Here is a 23337-nt window from a genome sequence, read left to right as displayed (position 1 = left end):
GCTTTTTTCTATTACAAGGGATGTTTACATTCCTTGTAATAGGAATAAAAGTGATAATTTTTTTTTTTTTTTTTTTTTCAGTGTTAAAAATTCTAAAATAAATAAAAATAAATGCGAAAAGCAAAAAAAAATTTTTTTAAAGCGCCCCGTCCCGACGAGCTCGCGCGTAGAAGCGAACGCATACGCGAGTAGCGCCGACATATGAAAACGGTATTCAAACCACACAAGTGAGGTATCGCCGCGATCGTTAGAGCGAGAGCAATAATTTTAGCCTTAGGCCTACTCTGTAACTCAAAAAATGCAACCTGTAGAATTTTTTAAACGTCGCCTATCAAGATTTTTAAGGGTAAAAGTTTGACGCCATGCCACGAGCGGGCGCAATTTTTAAGCGTGACATGTTGGGCATCATTTTACTCGGCGTAACATTATCTTTCAAAATATATAAAACAATTGGGCCAAATTTATTGTTGTCTTATTTTTTAATTCAAAAAAGTGAATTTTTTCCAAAAAAAGTGCGCTTGTAAGACCGCTGCGCAAATACGGTGTGACAAAAAGTATTGGAATGACCACTATTTTATTCTCTAGGGTGTTAGAAAAAAAAAATATATAATGTTTGGGGGTTTTAAGTAATTTTCTAGCAGAAAAAAATGTTTTAGTCTTGCAAACACCGAATCTGAAAAACACCTAAGGTCTGGAAGTGGTTAAAACGTCGTTTTTTGCCCACACACGATCATTTTTTACGACACAAAAAATTACATTTTAAAAAATGACGTAAAAAATTGAAGCATGTTCGAATTTTTTTATGGTCGTTTTTCAGAAGACAAAAAATGATGTTTAGCCCACACACGATCATTTTAAATGACGTTTTTAAAAATGTAATTTTCTTTCATCACAAAAAGTGATCGTGTGTACGGGGCATAAAAGTTTCTGTCAAGTGTCTACTGCAGTTTGGGACCCCCTTGAAAAGATTTTACCCTACTTCCTTCATGTGAAAGCAGGATAAGAAATGATACAGCTGGTTGTCACTAGGACAGAAAGACACGGACAGTAATATTTCCCTAACAGAAATGCTATAATTTCCCCATTTTTTGTGTTAACAATGGTGGGATTTTGCCCATGGTGAAGAGCTTGGTGTCCCTCTGCACTGGGCATCGGTGCTTTGCCACACTTGCTGCCCCCTGGCTATGGGGATACCATCTTGTATGCCTTATGGGTCAGGCTGGTTAGCTCTGGTAAGAGGTAGGGGCCATGTTGTTGTTTTTTTTCATTAAAAAATAATCTTCAAAATGTCAACCCTAGAAGTGTAGAACAACATAGACAGGCACATTTTATGTACAAACATTTTTGATGAGATGTCAGCTAAATGTGCAATAACGTTACGATTTAATCTAGGGTGAATATTACAGTAAAGTCCCTCTATTGAAGAGTGTTGCCAAATGACAGGGAACATAATTTCCATTGTGTGAATGTTGGGTGACTGTCCTCAGATTTGGATTTTTATATAGGGTAAATGTTGTTCAATTATTTTGGATGAAGTTTGGGAAATTGCCCATTGAGTCTATATTAAAACATTTTGTGGAGCTGGAGGGAATGAGACAGACTTTAAATGGATTGATTCCATGGTTACAGATAGCAATACATAAAAGGTCCCTGGTGGGTAATAACCTTATATCTCATTATAGCTTCATTATAGCTTCATTTAGTTAATGACATATTAAACTGTGGTAGCACTGACACATATGGTATTGCCTGAAAACGACATGTTATCAGCTGAAATTCTTCAAAAACTAACCATTTACTGTAAAGTAATTCAACCATGTAATTCTGCAATATATTATGGAAGCTTCAAAAGCAAGCATTATTCCACAAAAACAGTGCAAATTATCCCAAACAGTGTGCATGTGGCTACACATAAGATTTAACAACTTCGTTTGGCACAATTAAGTTATATGAGTTATAAGTCAGACCATAGAGAAAGATAATAACTCAAAGTAACAGCACTTCTCATTGCTTTATTGATGCTCTAAAAGTACATTTGTAAATAACACAGACTGATACAAGAGAAATTCATCTCTGGTCTGCTTAATGGAAAATCAGGCATGTAGAACACTATTTTCAAGCAATTACTATCACTCAGTTGATAGATTATGGCACATAACATATGTTTGTGCAATTAATGAGAAGGTAATGATTACTATCCCCCCATTACAACACATGCAACAAACTTATCAGTCCCTTGCAACTCAATCTTCACTCATAGGCAAGCAAACGTGTTTAGGCTATGCAGTCACAGGGTATTCTGGGAAAATACGTACCAACCTAAGCAATAATTATTTTTAATGCTTCAGAGGCACTATAATTCTTTTCAGACCGCTTTGTCTTTCAGATACTTTACAGTCTATCATTTTGAATACAATTCTTGCATTTATGGAATTTAGGTCTATGGTATGACATATGCTATATTTTAAAAAGTTGATGAACCTTGGTTGATTTTATATACCCAATCATGTGCAGTGGAATTACAAAGGGTGGGGGGTCCTTTAAGAAGCAGGGGTAACTGATTTTATTTTTAGGGGAAGTGTCTTTATCTTTTGCAGGTCGAAGCAAAACCATAACAAAAACACAGAAATACAGTGGAACCGAGTAACACGGTTAACAAGCATTTCACAATATGAGCTCTGTGTTTTTAAAAATCCTAACTTGGTTTGCTAGTGTTGTCTCGCAAAATGAGCAGGATTCAAGCCAGAGTGGTGTGCAGTACCGAATTTGGCCTGAGGTGGGGGCACCGGAGCCGAGCCGAACGGCGCCGATCTGAGTCGATCGGTGCCATTTGGAGCCGTTCGGAAATGCTTGGAAAGGACTTGGAAATACTCTGTTCCCGAGGTTTGCCGGGGTCACCCGAGCTTTCCTTGAACCTTTCAGTGTTTCCGAGGCTCTCCGGTGCCCCCCACCTCTGGCCACATGCGGTACTGCATACAATAGAAGTCAATGCAGAACAAATAATTTTTGTTTCCATTGACTTCAATGGGGAAACTCGCTCTGATATGCGAGTACTTTGGATTACGAGCATTCGCCTGGAACAGATTATGCTCGTAATCCGAGGTTCCACTGTATGTCTATTGTATGCTGCTGGCATCTAATAGTCAGTAACTAAGTATTACTTCACCTTGGAGAAAGCATAGCCACAGATGGCTTTTCCAAAGCAAAGAGGACATAAAGAGGCAGGTGAGGATGCACCACAGCCACTGTCAAATCTGGTAACATGGATTCTCGATTACGGTATTATTGCATCACCCTGGAAAAAGATATTCTTTCGGTTAACAGAGGTGAACATGGTAGTGGTAGGGGTAGATCCATCTGCAAAGACAGTCTCCATGATGTCAACCTTATTGGTAACAAAAAGAGCAAATACATTTATTGAAGGTTTGTATATGGACGGGAATCCTATACCCCAAAATCAGGATTTTTTATTGTCGCTATGTCACCATTAATACATTCAATAATATTATCTTAAGGAAAGCTTAAAATTCATTTTTAGAACTTCTTATTCTGGCATACCATGTAGCAAAAGAGAACTAATGGCTTGCTATTACTTGGCCAAGTGGTTGACTGAGTCAGTGACGCCTACTAGCAAGTCAGTCTTTCTGGTAAATATCATATTTACCAGAAAATATGTCTTGTCTTATCTGCAGTAAATCCAAGCTAATGTAAATTTTTTGGAAGAAACAATATAACACTACATTTTAGCACACTGAACAGCCTAGAACTATCCAGCAACTGATATACTGCAATACCTTATAATGCATTATTATGTTCGGAAATTAGCTAAAAAGATACCTACTTTGCAAGCAGTCAGCATTAAGAAGGTCTTGGCATTTTTCATGACACTTGACCCCACATTCTGTACATCTCATGCCTTGTCTTGCGATCCCCCACAGCAGACCTTCACATTCGTAGCAATATGTTGGTGTAGTCGCTGTCCATATTTCAAAGTTGTGAGGGGTGGTGGATGATATTGGGTAAATAAGGGCTTGCAAGGTCTTTTTGAAAACATGGGTTTTCTATTGAGTAAAACATCAAGCAGACTGTTATTAGTATCAAGCAGCCTCTATGTTTTCACAGACAGTTATTCTGCAGTGGTTACAGCACTATACAATCAGTTGTTGGCTGATGCATACAGAGAAGAAAAACACTTATATAAATTGCATGTTACAACTGAAAACTGGTTTCTCTTTTAATCAATATACTAAAACACCCAATTCTGGCAAACCTATAATATATGACAATTATTTACAGAAAGTAAAATCTAACAACAAATGTCTTTCCGCTTATCCACCCATTGTTGCTGAGGATAAAACATAGGACAAAGAATGTATTCACTCACAGAGAGCATGTTTTAATTACTGTTTTTTTATTTAAATGTGTCAGAAATAATCTATCTTAGTCTCTTTAAAAGGAAAAGTAATTGCTGGCTTAATAATATTTCATAGCACGTCTTTGTGGGAAAGCCTCACCCACTAAGTTTTTATGTTTCCTTTTGTTTGCTCTACTAGAGCCACTGGGGGACATTTATAAACAGCTTTACAACTTTTTTTCAGTTGGAATTAAAAAAATCATGCTAAATATTCTAAATCTTTTTATTAAAAGGAGAAGTATAGCCAAAGCTTTTTTGGCTATACTTCTTCTATGGATCACAAGAGTGCAGTTTGTTCTGCACTCCTGTGACCCGTTTTCTAAAGTCCGCTGACAGCTGACGTCACTCAATCAGTACAGGCTCTGAAAAGATTCTGACCATATAGTTGGGATCCACCCAGAAGCCAGAACTGGCAGCTGGCTCTGCCCCTCAGTGGGCTGCTGAGAGCCTGAGCCAGTATCCCCCCCACCCACAGTCCAATGCTCCAGTGAGCTCTGGAGGGGCCCTGACTGACAGTGACGGCTCTCTGCTCAGAGCAGGGGAAGAACTGTGCAACAGCCGTTTGTGATCGCTCAGTTCTCAGGGTAGAGCCAGCGGGGGACAGAAGCAGCTGTAATTGGTGCTACAGCCATCTAGGTGACCACTGAGTTAGTTTACAAATAGTGACAGATTATCGCACACTCAGATTTATCGCACTGCTGAGACATACTCCTGAGGACTTCTTAACTCCTTGATAACTGTATATTGAATACATGTGGTGGCAAGAGAGGCGAGCTTTAACACCCACCCACCACACATATGCGTACACAGTGGCATGAGGTGGTGTGCTGAGGGTGTGCTCACTGTGTGCTCCCAGCACACTTCTTGAGCTGTCATTAATTACTTTCGGTCAAGACTTCTGATTGGAAGCCAGTGGGGTTTGCTCCTGTTCATGTGATTACTTTGAGGAACAATCACAGTGGTCTCGTGATACAGAAGCTGCACCACCTCCCAGGAATTAAAACCCACGTAAAGGGCAGCGGGAAGGCAGCGTTAGGGGGATAACACAGTGCATGTATAGTCTTCTGCCTCACATCTCTCTGGAAATCTCTCTGCCCTCATCAGATTGCTGCTTTCTTATACAGTACCTATAAAAAAATAGTCCACCTGTCCTACCCACACATCCACCCTGCAGTAAGGATGTATTGTTCCTGGCTATGATCCACAGCATTCATAAAGCACCCTTCCCTATGACTCCCCTTCCAAACATAATGCAACTCTCTTTGTCAACTCACCATCCACCCCCCACCCCAGAAAAAGCATACTACTTTCTCTGCTCTTTCCACCTCACTTATAACCCTCTTTACTGATGCTGTTTCAAGTTTCTTTCAAGGCATTAGTCCCCGATTCTCTTCAGTCCCCCGCAGGTATAAACCCTGCTTTCAAAATAACACTGCAACTGTCCTTATTGTTTATGCACTTGCTGCAACTAGATGCTTTCTAGTTGCAAAATTACTTTCCCCTGCGGGAGATTCTACAACGCACGAATAAGCACTAAAATGGTTACACAGTTACATTATGTGCTTACATTTAAGAATGCAACTATTTACTGGAAACAATAAGTGTAAATGTTTGATAAATGCCCCTCATTGTTTAATAGTTGCCGGCAAGCTGAATCCCATGCAGAACACTTCATCTTCTAGAAAGTCAACTTTAATATTATTTATATATTTGTATATATTATTTATATACAAGTTTCATATAACGCCAACAGTTTGTGTTTCACTTTACAACATAAGGACAGACAGTACAATTACAATACATTTGAATACAGTAAGAATCAGAGAGCCCTGCACGTTAGAGCTTAAAATCTAATGCCGTGTATACACAACCGTTTTAAGGGTTCTAAAAAATTTCGTTATTTTTTTTTAAGTCATTAAAAACGATTGTGTGTGGGCTCCAGAGCATTTTTCACAATCTAAAAAATGGGCATTAACATTTTTTAAGGTTGGAAAAAATGGTCGTGTGTGGGCTTTAATGACGTGAAAAAAAACGTGCATGCTCAGAAGCAAGTTAAGAGACGGGAGCGCTCGTTCTGGTAAAAGTAGCGTTCGTAATGGAGTAAGCACATTCATCCCGCTGTAACAGACTGAAAAGCGTGAATCGTCTTTTACTAACACAAAATCAGCAAAAGCAGCCCCAAGGGTGGCGCCATCTGACTGGAACTTCCCCTTTATAGTGCCGTTGTACGTGTTGTACGTCACCGCACTTTGCTAGAGCATTTTTTTTCATTATCGTGTGTAGGCAAGGCCGTTTTAATGATCGGGTTGAAAAAAAAATGTTTTTTCTAGACCATTAAAACTTTTTTTTTAGAACCCGAAAAATGGTCTTGTGTACACGGCATTAGAGGGAAGGTCAAGACATACAAAAGGTAATAACTGTGGGGGGTGTTCTGATGGAGAAAATTAATGTACAGTTGTTAGGTGTGGGCTGGATAGGCCTCTCTGAAGAGATTTTTAGGGATTGTCTAAAAGTGGACAGAGTAGAAGATAGTCAGACAGATTGGGCTAGGGAGTTCGAGAGAATAGGAGAGGCTCTGGAAAAGTCCTGGAGGTGGGCATTAGGGAGCTAGAGAACAGGAGGTCTTGGGGGGGAACAAAGATAACTATTAGGGATGAGCCGAACACCCCCCTGTTCAGTTCGCACCAGAACCTGAGAACCAAACGTTCGTGTGAACTTTAGAACCCCGTTAAAGTCTATGGGACTCGAACGTTTGAAATCTAAAGTGCTAATTTTAAAGGCTAGTATGCAAGTTATTGTCCTAAAAAGTGTTTGGGGACCTGGGTCCTGCCCCAGGGGACATGTATCAATGCAAAAAAAGTTTTAAAAACTGACGTTTTTTCAGGAAGCAGTGAATTTAATAATGCTTAAAGTAAAACCATTACATTTCGTACCTAGGGGGGTGTAAAGTAAGCATGTGAAATAGCGCATGTTTCCCGTACTTAGAACTGTCTCTGCAAAGGTGTCATTTCTGAAAGAAAAAAAGTAATTTAACCTCTTGACCACCGCCCCATGTCAAAAAGACGTCCTCTTTTTAAAGTTGAATATCTCGATAACGGCAGCAGCTGCTGCCACAACCGAGATATTCATCTTTTCAGGGGGCGGTGGTGTACACGATAACGGCGGTCTCCGCGGCGGATTCGCCGCGAGATCGCCGTTATCGGTGGCGGGAGAGGGGGCCCCCCTCCCGCCGCTCTCCCGCGCCCTCCGCCGCTTACCGGAGCTGTCGGTAGCGGCGGAGGGGATCGGATGTGTCCGGTAGCTGAGCGGGGACGGGACTGAAGGAGAAATCTCCTTCACCCGTCCTCATAGCTCTGCTGGGCGGAAGTGACGTCAAAACGTCAGTCCCGCCCAGCCTCTTAAAGAAACATTTTTTTTTTTGTCATTTGAAAAAATGACATTTTATTTTTTTTATTTTTTTTTTTGCATTTAAGTCTAATTATGAGATCTGAGGTCTTTTTGACCCCAGATCTCATATTTAAGAGGACCTGTCATGCTTGTTTCTATTACAAGGGATGTTTACATTCCTTGTAATAGGAATAAAAGTGATAAATTTTTTTTTTTTTTTTTCAGTGTAAAAAATTATAAAACGAAATAAAAATAAATAAGAAAACCAAAAATTTTTTTTTTAAAGCGCCCCGTCCCGACGAGCTCGCGCGCAGAAGCAAACGCATACGCGAGTAGCGCCCGCATATGAAAACGGTATTCAAACCACACAAGTGAGGTATCGCCGCGATCGTTAGAGTGAGAGCAATAATTCTAGCCCTAGACCTACTCTGCAACTCAAAAAATGCAACCTGTAGAATTTTTTAAACGTCGCCTATCGAGATTTTTAAGGGTAAAAGTTTGACGCCATGCCACGAGCGGGCGCAGTTTTTAAGCGTGACATGTTGGGTATCATTTTACTCGGCGTAACATTATCTTTCACAATATATAAAAAAATTGGGCAAAATGTATTGTTGTCTTATTTTTTAATTCAAAAAAGTGATTTTTATCCAAAAAAAGTGCGCTTGTAAGACCGCTGCGCAAATACGGTGTGACAAAAAGTATTGCAATGACTGCCATTTTATTCCCTAGGATGTCTGCTAAAAAAAAAACGGGGTTACTTACCGGTAACATCCCTTTTCCTGGAGTCTTTCAGGACAGGTACTGTAGAGAGAGACACAGGCTCCTCCCCTCACAGGAAACACCGCCTTCCAATTAAGAATTTAAGCCTCATCCTCCCTCAGCTCCTCAGTTTTTTCCAGAGTACCTCCGGCCAGCTGGGGAGACACAAGAACACGTCATAAAAGTATAAAATTACATCTTACCTGACGGCCTCGTCTGATGAGTTTCCATAATATCCCCTACAACAAAAGAGGGTGGGTACCAGTGCTGTCCTGAAAGACTCCAGGAAAAGGGATGTTACCGGTAAGTAACCCCGTTTTTCCCTGTTCGTCTTTCAGGACAGGTACTGTAGAGAGGATAAGCGAGCACCTTACCCTAGGGTGGGACAACTGCTTGCAGTACTTTGCGTCCAAAAGCCTGGTCTTTGGTTGAAAGTAGGTCCAGTCTGTAATGTTTTACAAACGTTGAGAAACTAGACCATGTTGCAGCCTTGCAGATCTGCTCCGGGGAAGCACCAGCACACTCTGCTTGGGAAGTTGCTACTGCCCTGGTGGAATGAGCCTTGATACCCTGTGGAGGCTCTACTCCCCTAGAAGAATAGGCTAGAACGATGGCTGCCCTTAACCACCTGGCTATCGTGCGTCTAGAAGCCCTAGACCCTTTCTTGGACCCAGAAAACAAAACAAATAGTGAATCAGCTTTCCTGAACTGACTTGTGTAATCCAAGTATTGTAGGACACACCTCCTAACATCTAGGTTGTGAAACTTGTGTTCCTGTTCCCTCACAGGATTTGAACAAAAAGAAGGCAATGTTATTTCTTGACTTCTGTGAAACTTAGAAGCTACCTTTGGTAGAAAAGCCGGATCTGTCTTAAAAATGATGCGATCCGGAAAAACTTGAAAAAAGGGGACCCTAATAGATAGGGCCTCGAGTTCGCTCACTCTCCTGGCAGTAGTGATCGCTACTAAAAACACTGTTTTGAGAGTGATCACTTTTAAACTACATTTGTCTAAAGGCTCAAATGGTTCTACTGTAAAGGCTTGAAGAACCAATGAGAGATCCCAAACTGGGAAGTTGGAGGTTTTAACAGGTCTCCGTCTACTCAAAGCCTTAAAAAATCTAGAGACCCAAGGGTCAAATGCTAGTTGTTTTTCAAAAAATACACTTAGCGCTGACACCTGACCCTTCAGCGTGCTAGTTGCCAACCCTTTATCAGCTCCAGCTTGAAGAAATTCTAAAACAGCCACAGAGCTGTTGACACTGAATGAGCTTTCTGCACACCAGATGTTAAACCGTTTCCACACTTTTTGGTAAATGGCTTGCGTCTCCTTCTTTCTACAGCTTAGGAGTGTTTCAACCAAGCGTTCTGAAAACCCTTTGCCCCTCAGCAGCTCTTCCTCAGAAGCCAGGCTGCCAGGTTCCATCTCTCTACCTGCGGGCAGCAGATTGGACCCTGCAAAAGGAGATCCTCCCGAATTGGTAGAATCCAAGGAGATTCTATCGATAGATTTTTTAGGATAGAGAACCATGGTCTCCTGGGCCAATGAGGTGCGATGAGAATGAGTGTTGTGTTCTCCCCCTGCAGTTTCCTCAGGACTGCTGGTATTAGAACCGGAGGGGGGAAAGCATAACACCTGGAGAACTTCCAGGTTTGGGCCAGAGCGTCCACCGCCAGAGCTCCATCCCATCTGTTTAGGGAAAAAAAGAGCCGAGTTTTGGCATTTTCTCTTGAGGCGAATAAATCCACCTCCGGAAGACCCCATCTTTGAGTGATCGCTCTGAAAACTTCCTGATTCAGAACCCAATCGCCCTCCCTCAGTTTCTTCCTGCTGAGGAAGTCTGCGACCTGATTTAATTCTCCCTTCAGATGTATGGCTGAGAGGGACAAGACATTGGCCTCCGCCCATATGAGAATAGATTTTGTCAGATCCCATAAGGACTTGCTCCTGGTGCCCCCCTGCTTGTTGACATAAGCTACTGCCGAGGAGTTGTCTGTCCTGATTCGAACATGCTGTCCCTGCAGCTCCTTCTGAAAGGCTTTGAGGGCTAACTCTATCGCTTTTAGTTCTCTCCAATTCGAAGATTTTTGCGAGTCCTCTTTTGCCCAGCGACCCTGTGTCAGAAGGGAGTCCAGGTGTGCTCCCCAACCGGAGCCACTGGCATCTGTTGTCACTGTTCTGGAAATCGGGGAGATCCAATCCAGGCCCTGTAAAAGGTTCGCCCCCTTCCTCCACCACCAAAGGGACCTCTTGATGTGAACCGGTATGGATATCAGGGAATCCAAGGATTCCGGTTTGTGGTCCCAAATGTTCAGTATGAACAGTTGTAGAGGTCGGAAATGCAGACCCGCCCACTGCACTGCAGGAAGACAAGATGTTAATAACCCCAGAGCTGACATGACTTTCCTTATCGGAAGCTGGCAACTGCTCTGAAGAAGTGATATTACGTTGTCCACCTTCTGAACTTTTTCTATTGGGAGAAAAGTCATCTGTCTGGTTGAGTCCAGTACATATCCCAGAAAAGTGACTCTTTGGGAGGGTGTCAGGCTGGATTTTTCCAGATTGAGTAACCAACCTAGGTTCTCCAGAATCCCCTTTGCAACCTGGAGGTCCTGGGACAACCGTGTCGGAGAGTCTGCAAAGAATAGCAGATCGTCCAGGTAAGCTATCACCAGGATGCCCTTGAGACGTAGAAAGGCTAGTACCTCCACCATCACTTTGGTGAATATGCGGGGGGAAGAGGAGAGCCCGAAGGGGAGTGCTTTGAATTGCAGGTGAAACATCCCCTCTCTGGACCTCACGGCCAGTCTGAGAAATCTCTGATGGCATTCCGCTATTGGGATGTGTAGGTAGGCATCCTTTAAATCTATGGATGCCATGAAGCAGTTCGGAAGGAGGAGTGTCCTCACGGAATAGATGGAATCCATCCGAAACCGTTTGTACGTGACCGAGGTGTTTAGAGGTTTTAAATTCAGTATAAGCCTGAATTTTCCTGAAGGCTTGCGGACCACAAATATGTGGGAGTAGAAGCCCTTTCCTATCTCCTCCGATGGAACCCGAACTACCACCTCCTGATCCTCCAACTCCTGAAGAGAGGAGATCAGAGCCACAGATTTCTCTTTGCATTGGGGCAAATTGGTGACTAAGAGTCTGGATGGGGGGGGACTTGAGAATTCTAGTCTGTACCCTCTCCTTATGATCCCCAGCACAAATTGGTTGCTGGTGATCGTCTCCCATTGTGGGAGAAAGGCCCCCAACCTTCCTCCCACCTTGACTCCGTCATTGAGGTTTTTGGGGCTGTTCAGGAGCACGAAAAAGTGCCCCGGCACGGCCTTTCCCTTTTGGTCCCCAAAACTTTTTCTTTCCCTCAGGTTTGGGGACTTCCACCTTCTTTTGGGTCCAGAATTTTTTCTTTGTCTGTCCCCCAAATTTTTTCTTTAAGGGGAAAGCCTTCTTCTTGTCGGCTGTACGATCTAAGACAGCCTCCAAGCCTGGCCCAAATAATAAGTCTCCTGTAAGGGGGATCCCGCACAATTTAACCTTTGAGGCGCTATCCCCCTGCCATGTCTTGAGCCAGAGAGCTCTTCTTGCAGAATTAGATAGAGCTGCAGATCTGGCAGACATGCGGATTGACTCTGCTGAGGCGTCCGCTACATACCGTACGCCACTCAGTAAAGTTGGAAAAGAGGAAAGTATAGTCTCTTTTGGCGTTCCGGCCTCAATATGTGCCTTAATTTGTAAGAGCCAATGCTCTAAATTACGGGCCACCACTGTTGCTGCCATAGCTGGCTTAAGGTTCCCCTGGGAAGCATCCCAGGACTTTTTTAATAGCGAATCCATCCGCCTGTCCATGGGGTCTGAAAGGACCCCCATGTCCTCAAACGCCAAGTCCGTATGTCGGGATACCTGCGAAAAGGCGGCATCTAGTTTGGGGGATTTGTTCCATACTGAAGCCTCCTCTTCAGAAAAAGGAAACCTCCTCTTCAAAGAGTTTGAGAAGAAAGGTTTCCTCTCTGGGTCCTGCCATTCTTTTTTGATGGCATTGACCAGTACTTCATGGACTGGAAAAACCCTTTTCTTTTGTTCTCCCAAACCACTGTACATCTGGTCATGGAGTGACAGTGTCTTTTTCTCCTCAACTATCCCTAAAGTAGCGTGGATAGTTTCCAATAACTCTTCCACCTCTTCAAGGGAAAGCTTGTAGCGAGAGACCTTTGAGGACCCTGCCTCTGTCTTCTCACTATCTGACTCCTCTTGGGAGCTAGAAGCGGCACTGTCTTGCTCCTCCTCAGCATCCTCTCTGATATCCGCAGGTTTCTCTCTACTCCCAGAGGGAAGAACCTCAGGATTCGGTGGAATTACCTGTTGCGCTACAGAAGGGCTGCTTTGGGGCAATTGAAAATTAGCAAAAATATCTTTAAACGATTGAAAGGTGCCAGAAAGCTCTTTCATAGAAGCTGCTAATTCAGATGCCTGCTCTGCCTCCCTTTCTTTAACCAGCCCCTCAATACATCTCCTGCAAAGTGCTTTGTTCCAACTCTCACTAAGTGAAGATCTGCAGGAAGGGCATTTCTTCCTGCTGTGGGCTGATTTTTCTGTGGATTTCTGAAAAACACAGAAGAAAGTGGAGGCTAGATTAAAAGAGAGACCAGCGCATAACACAGGTAACCACCAGGAGTGTTCTAGGACCAACCACCACCAGGGTTCCAGACACACTACACTAACAAACTCCCCGACCACCAGGAGAAGAAAACAAAAAAAATCACCAGTGAAGCTGTACAACATGATAAGGGAACACCACCCCAGGGTTCTCCTTACCTTAGAGTGGCTGGTGCTGTCGTCATCCGGAGGTGCACGGGAAGCCTCTGCTTCCGACATCTCGCTGAGGAATGTGGTCGCGACTGCCTGCCAAAACGCCGACCCTACGGCTGAGAAGAGAGAGGCCACACCAGCCCAGCGTCAGGCCTTTTCACACTGCAGCGTCCGGGACCAGTGACGCGTATCCGGCGGAAGTGCCCGCCCCCCCCGGAACTGACGTCACTCGTCATCCGGTCCGGCCCAGCTCCTGGCCGACTGTGAAATCTCACAGGGAGCGTGCACCCCGCCTGCAGCGCCACCCCTGTGCGTTGAGTGAATAGGCCTCCGCGGCTGAATCCACCCCAGGAATGTCCGCGGGACGCTACACGGCGATGTCCTGGGTAAGTGACTTCCCCAGTCAACCAGGACGCCATGCGTTTAAAAAATAGCCCTGAGCCCAGGGAGAACAGGTCCCCCCTCTCAGGAAAACTGGCCTCAGCTTCCCCAGCTGTCTGGCCCTTGGCCCCCAGCGGTGTCTCCCCTCCGGAGGAAACACCATAAACTGAGGAGCTGAGGGAGGATGAGGCTTAAATTCTTAATTGGAAGGCGGTGTTTCCTGTGAGGGGAGGAGCCTGTGTCTCTCTCTACAGTACCTGTCCTGAAAGACGAACAGGGAAAATATATAATGTTTGGGGGTTCTGATTAATTTTCTAGCAAAAAAATTGTGATTTTCACATGAAGGAGAGAAGTGCCAGAATTAACCCGGTGGGCAAGTGGTTAAACCGGACCCGCGGCTATAATGAATTGTCGGCTCCCGGCAATTCAGAGAGAATTCATTCATAAAAAAAAGTGTGGGGTCCCCCCAAATATCCATTCCAGACCCTCCAGCCTAAATTTAAAAAAAAAATGGCGTGGAGTTCCCCCAAAAATCTACACCAGATCCCTTATCCGAGCACGTTAACCTGGCCTGTGGGAAAGAGGGGGGACAGAGGGGACCCCCAGATCCTGCCCCCCTATGTGAATTGGTAATGGGGTACATTGTACATTGTACCCCTACCATTTCACAAAGGAAGTGTAAATAGTTGTAAAAAAAACACACACACCGTGGAAAAAAGTCCTTTATTAAAAAAAAAAATAAAAAAAATAATCCAGCGGTGGTAATCCACTCGGTCCCGGCTCCCCGCTCCAATGTTGTCGGTATCCAGCGACGGGTGATCTCCTCTCCGGTCCAGCGATGAGAAGATAGTCCGGGATCCAGAGCGCAGCATCGCGGGCTGCCTGTCTCCACCGGAGACAGCCCGGCGAATGACGCTGCTGAAGCTGTGACATTTCTTATATTGGTGAGGCGGGGCCGCCCATCACGTGACCCCGCCCCCTCGGACGCAAGGGGGAAGCCTGGGTCACATGACTGGTGGCCCCACCTCACCAATATAAGAAATGTTACAGCTTCGGCAGCGTCATTCGCTGGGATATCTCCGGTGGAGACAGGCGGCCGGCGATGCTGCACTCTGGATTCCGGAAAATCTTCTCATCGCTGGACCGGAGAGGAGATCACCCATTGCTGGATACCGACAACGTTGAAACGGGTAGCCGGGATCGAGAGTGGATTACCACCGCTGGATTTTTTATTTATTTTTTATTTTTAATAAAGGACTTTTTTCCATGGTGTGTGTGTGTTTTTTTACAACTATTTACACTTCCTTCAAGAAATGGTAGGGGTACAATGTACCCCATTACCAATTCACATAGGGGGGGGACAGGATCTGGGGGTCCCCTTTGTTAAAGGGGTCTTCTAGATTCTGATAAGCCCCCTGCCCGCAGACCCCCACAACCACCGGCCAGGGTTGTGGGGATGAGGCCCTTGTCCCCATCAACATGGGGACATCCTACCCATGTTGAGGGCATGTGGCCTGGTACGGTTCAGGAGAGGGGGGAGCCGCCCTCTTTTTTGCGGTCGGCCAGGTTACGTGCTCGGATAAGGGGTCTGGTGTGGATTTTTGGGGGAACTCCACACCATTTTTTTTATTTGGGGTGGAGTTCCCCTTAAAATCCACACCAGACCTGAAGGGTCTGGAATGGATATTTGGAGAGAACCCCACGTAATTTTTTTTTTTTAAATTGACGGTGGGGTTCCCCTAATATCCATACCAGACCTGAAGGGCCTAGTAATTGAATTTGAGGGGACCCCACGCTTTTTTTTTTATGAATGAATTCTCTCTGAATTGCCTGGAGCCGACAATTCATTATAGCCGCGAATCCAGTTTAAATGACTTTTTTCCTTCAGAAATTACACTTTATACAGAGACAGTTCTAAGTACGGGAAAAGCATTATTAAATTCACTGCTCCCGAAAAAACTGCAGTTTTTAAAACTTTTTTTTGCATTGATACATGTCCCCTGGTGCAGGATCCAGGTCCCCAAACACTTTTTAGGACAATAACTTGCATATTAGCCTTTAAAATTAGCACTTTAGATTTCTCCCATAGACTTTAACAGGGTGTTCCGCGGCTTTTCGAATTTGCTGCGAACACCCCAAATTGTTCGTTGTTCGCCGAACAGGCAATGTTCGAGTCGAACATGAGTTCAACTCAAACTCGAAGCTCATCCCTAATAACTATTTGGTTGGTATTTTGAGACTAGTTTAGTGATGTAGCTGGGGGCAGAGTTGTGGGTGGCTTTGTAAGTTGCTGTTAGTATCTTGAATTTAATGTGTTGAGTGAGTGTGATATTGCCAGTTTAACACAACTGGCATAATTATTACAAAGTCAAATGGTGGTGTCATATTTCCCCATTGGAATCACTAATATAAAAAAAAACAATTGAGTTTAGCTACAAGAAAGTGACACCTTATTTGTAGCCATGTGGGAGTAGTGAAGACAAAAAATACAACAAGAAAATCAGGCTTGTTAAGTGTTTGGGAGATATAAAAAGCTGGGGATGATTCAAACCCCCACCCCATTGGAGTACCCCCATGGCTTATAAAAAATGTATCCTTCGCTTCCAGGTGTCTTTGTTTTGGATCTGAGGATGTGACAGTTCTAGAACATTCTGCTGTGAGTCAAGGGTGGTGGTTGTGTGTGGATCGTTGACACAGTGGGCACAGAGCTCATGGGTTGACTGACTAGCTATTATTAAACTCAGAGTAGGAACACAGCTGCATTGAGGAGTGGCCAGTGTGCAGTGGACAATGTCAGAAAGAAGATGAGTCAAGCAATTGAGTTACTTTTTCAAGCTTTTGGGTCGTTTATAATGTTTTTCCAGGCTGGAATTGGGTTTCAGTTAAGCCTAAGTAAGGCCTGATTCACATCTATGCATTTTTAGTGCTTTTTTCATTTTGCAGATTTGCATTACAGAACGTGTTTTATAGGAAACCATGGTAAATGGACTGTAGTGCAAATCGGCAAAATGCAAAAAGCACAAAAAAAGCATAGGTGCAATACAGCCTTAAGGGGCTTTTATTACATCAGAACTGCTTCTATTCCAATTCAACCTATTCAAGTCAGTAGGAATGCTAATGCAGCTTGAAGCAGGTTGATGGAGCTTAGAAAAATATTGAATGTAAGAGAGAAGGAGGTCAACTGCAGTTCATATACACCCATCATTTTACTCTCCTTGATCTCAGAAGCATCTCCAAATGATCTTAAAGTGGATGTAAACCCACTCTCATCCTTTCTAAACTACTGCCATAGTGCTGTCTATAAGGATATAGATGCCTCCTGCATGTATCCTTACATGTCAAATGTCTCCCCTCTGTCTGTTATAAGAACTGAAATACTGCAGATTCTGTGGGTGGGTCTGTTGTCTGGAGCTCGGTGGGTGGAGTTGTGATGTCAGTAGACTCCCCGCCCACCTCTACACTCCCCTTGTCAACATGCATTTTCTCATGTGTATTGCCTACACTGAACTTCTGCTATGATCACTAACATCCAGTCAAAATCCAGAAAAGTAACCACATGACTTCAGAAAAGGAGTGGGGGTGGGAATTAAAAAATAATGCCTGTCTCAGGCTTAGTGCATGAGATATGTAAATAACCTGTCATTCACAGCAAGGGGGCGGAACGGACAAAAGTTTTCTTCTGTTTGTCCGTTTATCCCACTGAAAAAAGAAAAAAGAGGATCGCTCAGAGCTGGATTAACTCTTTGTGGCAAGACTGGGCACAGATGATAAGAAATCTTATACACTACATTGTGACAGCAAAAAACAAAACAAAAAAAAAATCGGGTTTACATCCACTTTAAATGCAAATAAACACACCTGAAAGCATGCATTTTCCCAATAACACAAGCCCAAAGCCCACTCACACAAATCCATATACTGCTTGTGCTGGCAAGCCAATTTGTATTTTTTTTATATATATAATGTTTTATAAAACAGTACCTACCAGTTCCTCATTGTTCACAGATGTCCGGATAACCATTGCAAGAGAGATTCCAGCTTTCCTTGCAGCCAGTGTCTAGTAAGCAGAAAGACTGCACGTCACTCTCAGCATAGTGTAAACATGACATCAATTTTCAATATATGATGGCAATGTAATAAAGCAGACTGCTCATGCATTATGACAGAGTGCATTGTAAGAGATGAGCTACATAACAATTATTAGAATTTTAACTATTAAACAAGAATTGCCAGGAATACAAATATTATGTAAAATAGTATTTAACCCTTTTTTGATAAACCAGTGAAGCCAAGAAGAAAATTATGTGCAGACTATTGGCAAATATCAGTACTTTAACACAGTTCTGCTGCCACCCTGTGATTCTTATAATCTCATTATGTATTACAAATAAGAATACAGCACCATCAATTTTTGAGGTGCTTTTCATTCTCATCAGTGGAAAAAATTGTTTCCTCAGATGGATCTGAGGAAACAGTGGAGGCTGTGAAATGCGTCATCCGATTGGTTCGTTCCCCTACTCCACGTCACTTCCAGTGCGACGACCCTATGCTGCGGTCCACCCTGAGACGCACGCCGTCTCGTACAGCGGCTTGTACTTCCCCTGTGGTTGTCCAGGATATTGGAATGCTATTACCATCAGCCCCCCCCCCCCCCCACCGTTCGCTGAAGACTCTGCTGGGGACCAGGATTTGCCAGACACCTAAGTGACACTGGACCACAGATATATATATGCCTTACACTTCCTATATTTTGTGAGTAGCCATTTGGCTGTATGTTTACACAATTTTATTAAACTTCTTATTCTACTGCACTTAGATTGGCGCATCCTTCTTTCTTTCTTTTTTTGTACTCATTCTCATCAGTCCCTGCTTTCAAGGAGCTTAAAATCTAAGGTCCTTATCTAACATACATACATTTACATACTAGGGCAAGTTTGGACAGGAGCCAACAAACCTACCAGTCTGTCTTTGGAGTGTGGGAGCAAACCAACATAAGCATAGAGAGAACATGCAAAGGCTATGCACATAGTGTCTTGGTTAGGATTTGACCTGAAGCCCCAAATGCTGCAAGGCAGAAGTGCTGGGTAAGGCAATGTGCGATGTATGTAAACTGGTCCTCACACAGAAAATCTCACTGATAAAAAGTCTACCTCTAGAAATAGTTATTTAGTACCCATTTTTGCCCAGGACACAAATTATTAGTTCCTTCATATGGATGTCACATGGCTAATACTTACCCATTACTGTGAAAACCACATTCAAACCTGCCTGAAATTTTCCACATTTAGGCTGGGTTCACACCATCACCACATGTGGCTCCCGTGCAAATTCGCAATGGAGCTACAGCAGAGAGATGTGAATTGGCTTCATAGAGAGCACGTCAAATTCTCCTGCTACTGAGAATTGGATGCAGAATGCGCATCCAACTCGCAATGGTGTGAACCCAGCCTTACACTATAAAGGTAAAAGTTAATGTGCAAAAGTGTAAAAACTAGTAAACACTAAAAAAATATATTATTTTTTATTTTGGCATTCTTTTGGTATTAATTCAAAAAAATGTCAATAGCAAAAGGAAAAAAACACCCACACAATTGAACACGTCCTTTATTAAAAGAAAATACATAAAAGAATTCCCTGATGTAAATCCAGTTTCAACCACATCATTTAACGATGTAGATCCACATCAGTCAAGATGTGTGTAAATGACCCATCACTGACCAAATAAGTTAAAAACCCAGAAGCAAGTGAGGAACTGTAATTTAGCAGAGGCTTCATATGGTGTACCCGTATTTATGCTGAGACTGGAGAGATTGAACTGTCATTAACAGCTCCTGGTCTCCAACAGATCAAGAGACAGGACCCAGAAGCCAGGAAGTAGGTAATCTCGATAAATCAAACTGTCCAAAAGGCAAGGACTCTAATTGAGGCTTTAGGCAGTACAAAGGAACCTATGCAAATATAATCTATACTATGTAGGTATTGCACGTATTGCAGATATTGCAGTTCATCACGGCTGGAAGACATTGGTAAGTACATGTAAACAGCATCTAAATAAAATTGCAAATCTTGATTATAAGTCCAACTGAAGCATATGCATGGAAAGACTATTTGAGTGTCCATCCTGCAAAAGTAGATTTACAACATTCAATCATGCTGTGTAGAAATCACTGAGATATACAATCATGAATGCAAAATGCTTTAAGGCCTGGTTCACACTGGTACGATTTGAGATGCGATTTGAGATGTCAAATCGCATCTCAAATCGGCGGCATTTTCTGGCAATTGTCGGCAATAGGACCGTCCTAATCGGTGAGACGCCGCATCTGCGGCGCTACACCGATTTAAAAAAGTAGTTCCTGTACTACTTTTTTGCGATTTCAGGCCGCGATTGACATTGACATCTGTGCAGAAACCTGCACAGATATCTCTGAAATCGCGGCCGAAATCGGGACTGCCAGCGGGAGTGAAATCGTGCGAGTTAAGCTGAACTTGCACAGCTTCATTCCCGCAGCCCAGTGTGAACCTGGGCAAAAGGCTCCATCAAAATTCAGAGGGATCACACAATTGGTATGAATATATTCAATATCTATCAGCAAAGATATTTTTTTGTCTAACCTAGTAAGCACATTAGTTATAAATCTAGATAGTTGGTCAGTGGGTGATATCCCAATTGTGTGAAGTTTAGAGACACATAAATATCTCCTGTGAATCACAGCCCTTCTTGCACAAAAAACATACTAAAAATGGGTGTCAGAAACAATGTAGTGATCTGTAGATCAGTTCCAATCTGCTAGGCTGTAGTACAATATAAACAGGAATACATAATAAATGTAATCAAGGAAGGTAAGCAGCCCTGAAAGTTCTTGTATACTTATATATTAGCCTCCCCCAGGTGGGCAGCAGAGTCACATTCCACTGTTGTTAAAAAAATGTCATTCACATAGAAGCATGCAGACAGGACTTCTCAACTCCAATCCTCAGGGTCCCCCAACAGGTCATGTTTTCAGGATTTTTCTCAGATGAAACAGCTGTGGTAATTACTAGGGCAGTGAAACTGATCAAATCACCTATGCAAAATAATGGAAAGTCTGAAAACATAACCTGTTGGGGCGCCTTGAAGACTGGAGTTGAGAAACACTGAGACATGTTATGGGCCATAGTTGTATCTCACATAGCAAAAGTCAAATATAAATTGCAATCGTAAGTCACTAAGAATTCCACATATTCACAGTGTATCATAGTGATATAAGCCCTCACTGGCTGTAGCACAACACACAATTATAATAATAAATCCATACGTTTCCATGGACAATAAAGTCATGGTAGCCATGGTAGTTGGTTATATGTGTAACCCCCCTTGTCTTAAACAGGGGCTACTAGAAAATGTACCTGTGCTAGGTTGTAATTAACCGGGCTGGTTTGTTTTATGTGTGATCATTTGGGTTTTTTCCTAAGCCTGTTGTGGCTGTAGTTCCTTTTTGTCAGTAGGTGGCACTGTTACCTTTGGCATTAGTATGGTGAGCTACAGTAAAGCTAGGTTATGCATATGCATACTTCTCTCAGCCAATCAGTAGGGGTTTCATGGGCACTGTTGCATGCTGGGAGAGGGTATATATATATATATATATATATATATAGTGGGGCAAAAAAAGTATTTAGTCAGCCACCAATTGTGCAAGTTCTCCCACTTAAAAAGAGGAGAGAGGCCTGTAATTGTCATCATAGGTATACCTCAACTATGAGAGACAAAATGTGGAAACAAATCCAGACAATCACATTGTCTGATTTGGAGAGAATTTATTTGCAAATTATGGTGGAAAATAAGTATGTGGTTTCCTACAAACAAGCAAGATTTCTGGCCCTCACAGATCTGTATCTTCTTCTTCTTCTTCTCTGTCCTCCACTTTTTACCTATATTAATGGCACCTGTTCGAACTTGTTATTAGTATAAAAGACACCTGTCCACAACCTCAAACAGTCACACTCCAAACTCCACTATGGTGAAGACCAAAGAGCTGTCGAAGGACACCAGAAACACAATTGTAGACCTGCACCAGGCTGGGAAGACTGAATCTGCAATAGGCAAGCAGCTTGGTGTGAAGAAATCAACTATGGGAGCAATAATTAGAAAATAGAAGACAAACAAGACCACTGATAATCTCCCTCGATCTGGGGCTCCGCAAAAGATCTCACCCCGTGGGGTCAAAATGATCACAAGAACGGTGAGCAAAAATCCCAGAACCACATGGGGGACCTAGTGAATGACCTGCAGAGAGGTGGGACCAACGTAACAAAGGCTACCATCAGTACCACACTACGCCGCCAGGGACTCAGATCCTGCAGTGCCAGACATGTCCCCCTGCTTAAGCCAGTAAATGTCCGGGCCCGTCTGAGGTTTGCTAGAGAGCATTTGGATGGTCCAGAAGAGGATTGGGAGAAAGTCATATGCTCAGATGAAACCAAAGTAGAACTGTTGAGTTGCAACCAAAGAACACCATACCTACTGTGAAGCATGGGGATGGCAACATCATGCTGTGGTGCTGTTTCTCTGCAAAGGGAACCAGACGACTGATCTGTGTACATGAAAGAATGAATAGGGCCATGTATTGTGAGATTTTGAGTGCAAACCTTCTCCCATCAGCAAGGGCATTGAAGACGATACATGGCTGGGTCTTTCAGCATGACAATGATCCCAAACACACTGCTCGGGCAACAAAGGAGTGGCTTTGGAAGAAGCATTTCAAGGTCCTGGAGTGGCCTAGCCAGTCTCCACATCTCAACCCCATAGAAAACTTTTGGAGGGAGTTGAAAGTCCTTGCAGCCCCAAAACATCACTGCTTTAGAGGAGATCTGCATGGAGGAATGGGCCAACATACCAGCAACAGTGTGTGACAACCTTGTGAAGATTTACAGAAAACGTTTGACCTCTGTCATTGCCAACAAGGATATATAACAAAGTATTGAGATGAACTTTTGATATTGACCAAATACTAATTTTCCACCATAATTTGCAAATAAATTCTTTCCAAATCAGACAATGTGATTGTTTGGATTTGTTTCCACATTTTGTCTCTCATAGTTGAGGTACAGTATACCTATGATGACAATTACAGGCCTCTCTCACTCTTTTGAAGTGGGAGAACTTGCACAATTGGTGGCTGACTAAATACTTTTTTTGCACCACTGTATATATATTTGGGGAGGTCAAATGTTCAAGGTCCTCCCACCCAGACTTTGGTTTGGTGTGTATGTGTGAGGAACAGCTGTATTGGGTGAGGTCTGTAGCCTAAGGCCTAGCCATGTGTTTGAGGCTCTGCCAAGGAGAGCCTGTTTGTTGTCTGGGGGCAGAATGTGCTGCACTCAATCTCTATATAGTCTCTTCTTTCTCTATTTCACAGGGCACTTGGAAAAAAAATCTACAACTGTAATAAACACAAATTTGCCAATATGGTGTGCTGATTTAGTTCCAGAGAGGCCCACACACAAACTAGCATTAGGAATTATTTTGAAAAAAGTGAATCGGTTTCATTTTTAAGTCAAAAATAATTATCAAAAGAAAAAAACAAAAAAACAAACAAACACAT

At 43.1% G+C, this 23337-nt stretch overlaps 1 protein-coding gene across 1 annotated transcript in view; it reads right to left on the bottom strand.

Annotated features, from left to right (window-relative positions):
* The window catches only part of UNC13C (unc-13 homolog C), an 829386-nt gene that overhangs the window by 509121 nt on the left and 296928 nt on the right, over window positions 1-23337 (bottom strand). Inside the window, exons 6-7 of the mRNA XM_040342717.1 lie at window positions 17739-17810; window positions 3842-4061 (exon numbers count right to left, since the gene is read on the bottom strand). Coding sequence (XP_040198651.1) covers window positions 3842-4061; window positions 17739-17810 — 292 coding nt within the window. The remainder of the gene's footprint in view (window positions 1-3841; window positions 4062-17738; window positions 17811-23337) is intronic.

This window comes from Rana temporaria, chromosome 3 (assembly GCF_905171775.1).
Source record: "Rana temporaria chromosome 3, aRanTem1.1, whole genome shotgun sequence".
Taxonomy (NCBI): domain Eukaryota; kingdom Metazoa; phylum Chordata; class Amphibia; order Anura; family Ranidae; genus Rana; species Rana temporaria.
Note: the sequence above shows the minus strand (reverse complement) of the source record. Positions and strands in the feature narration are given on the sequence as shown.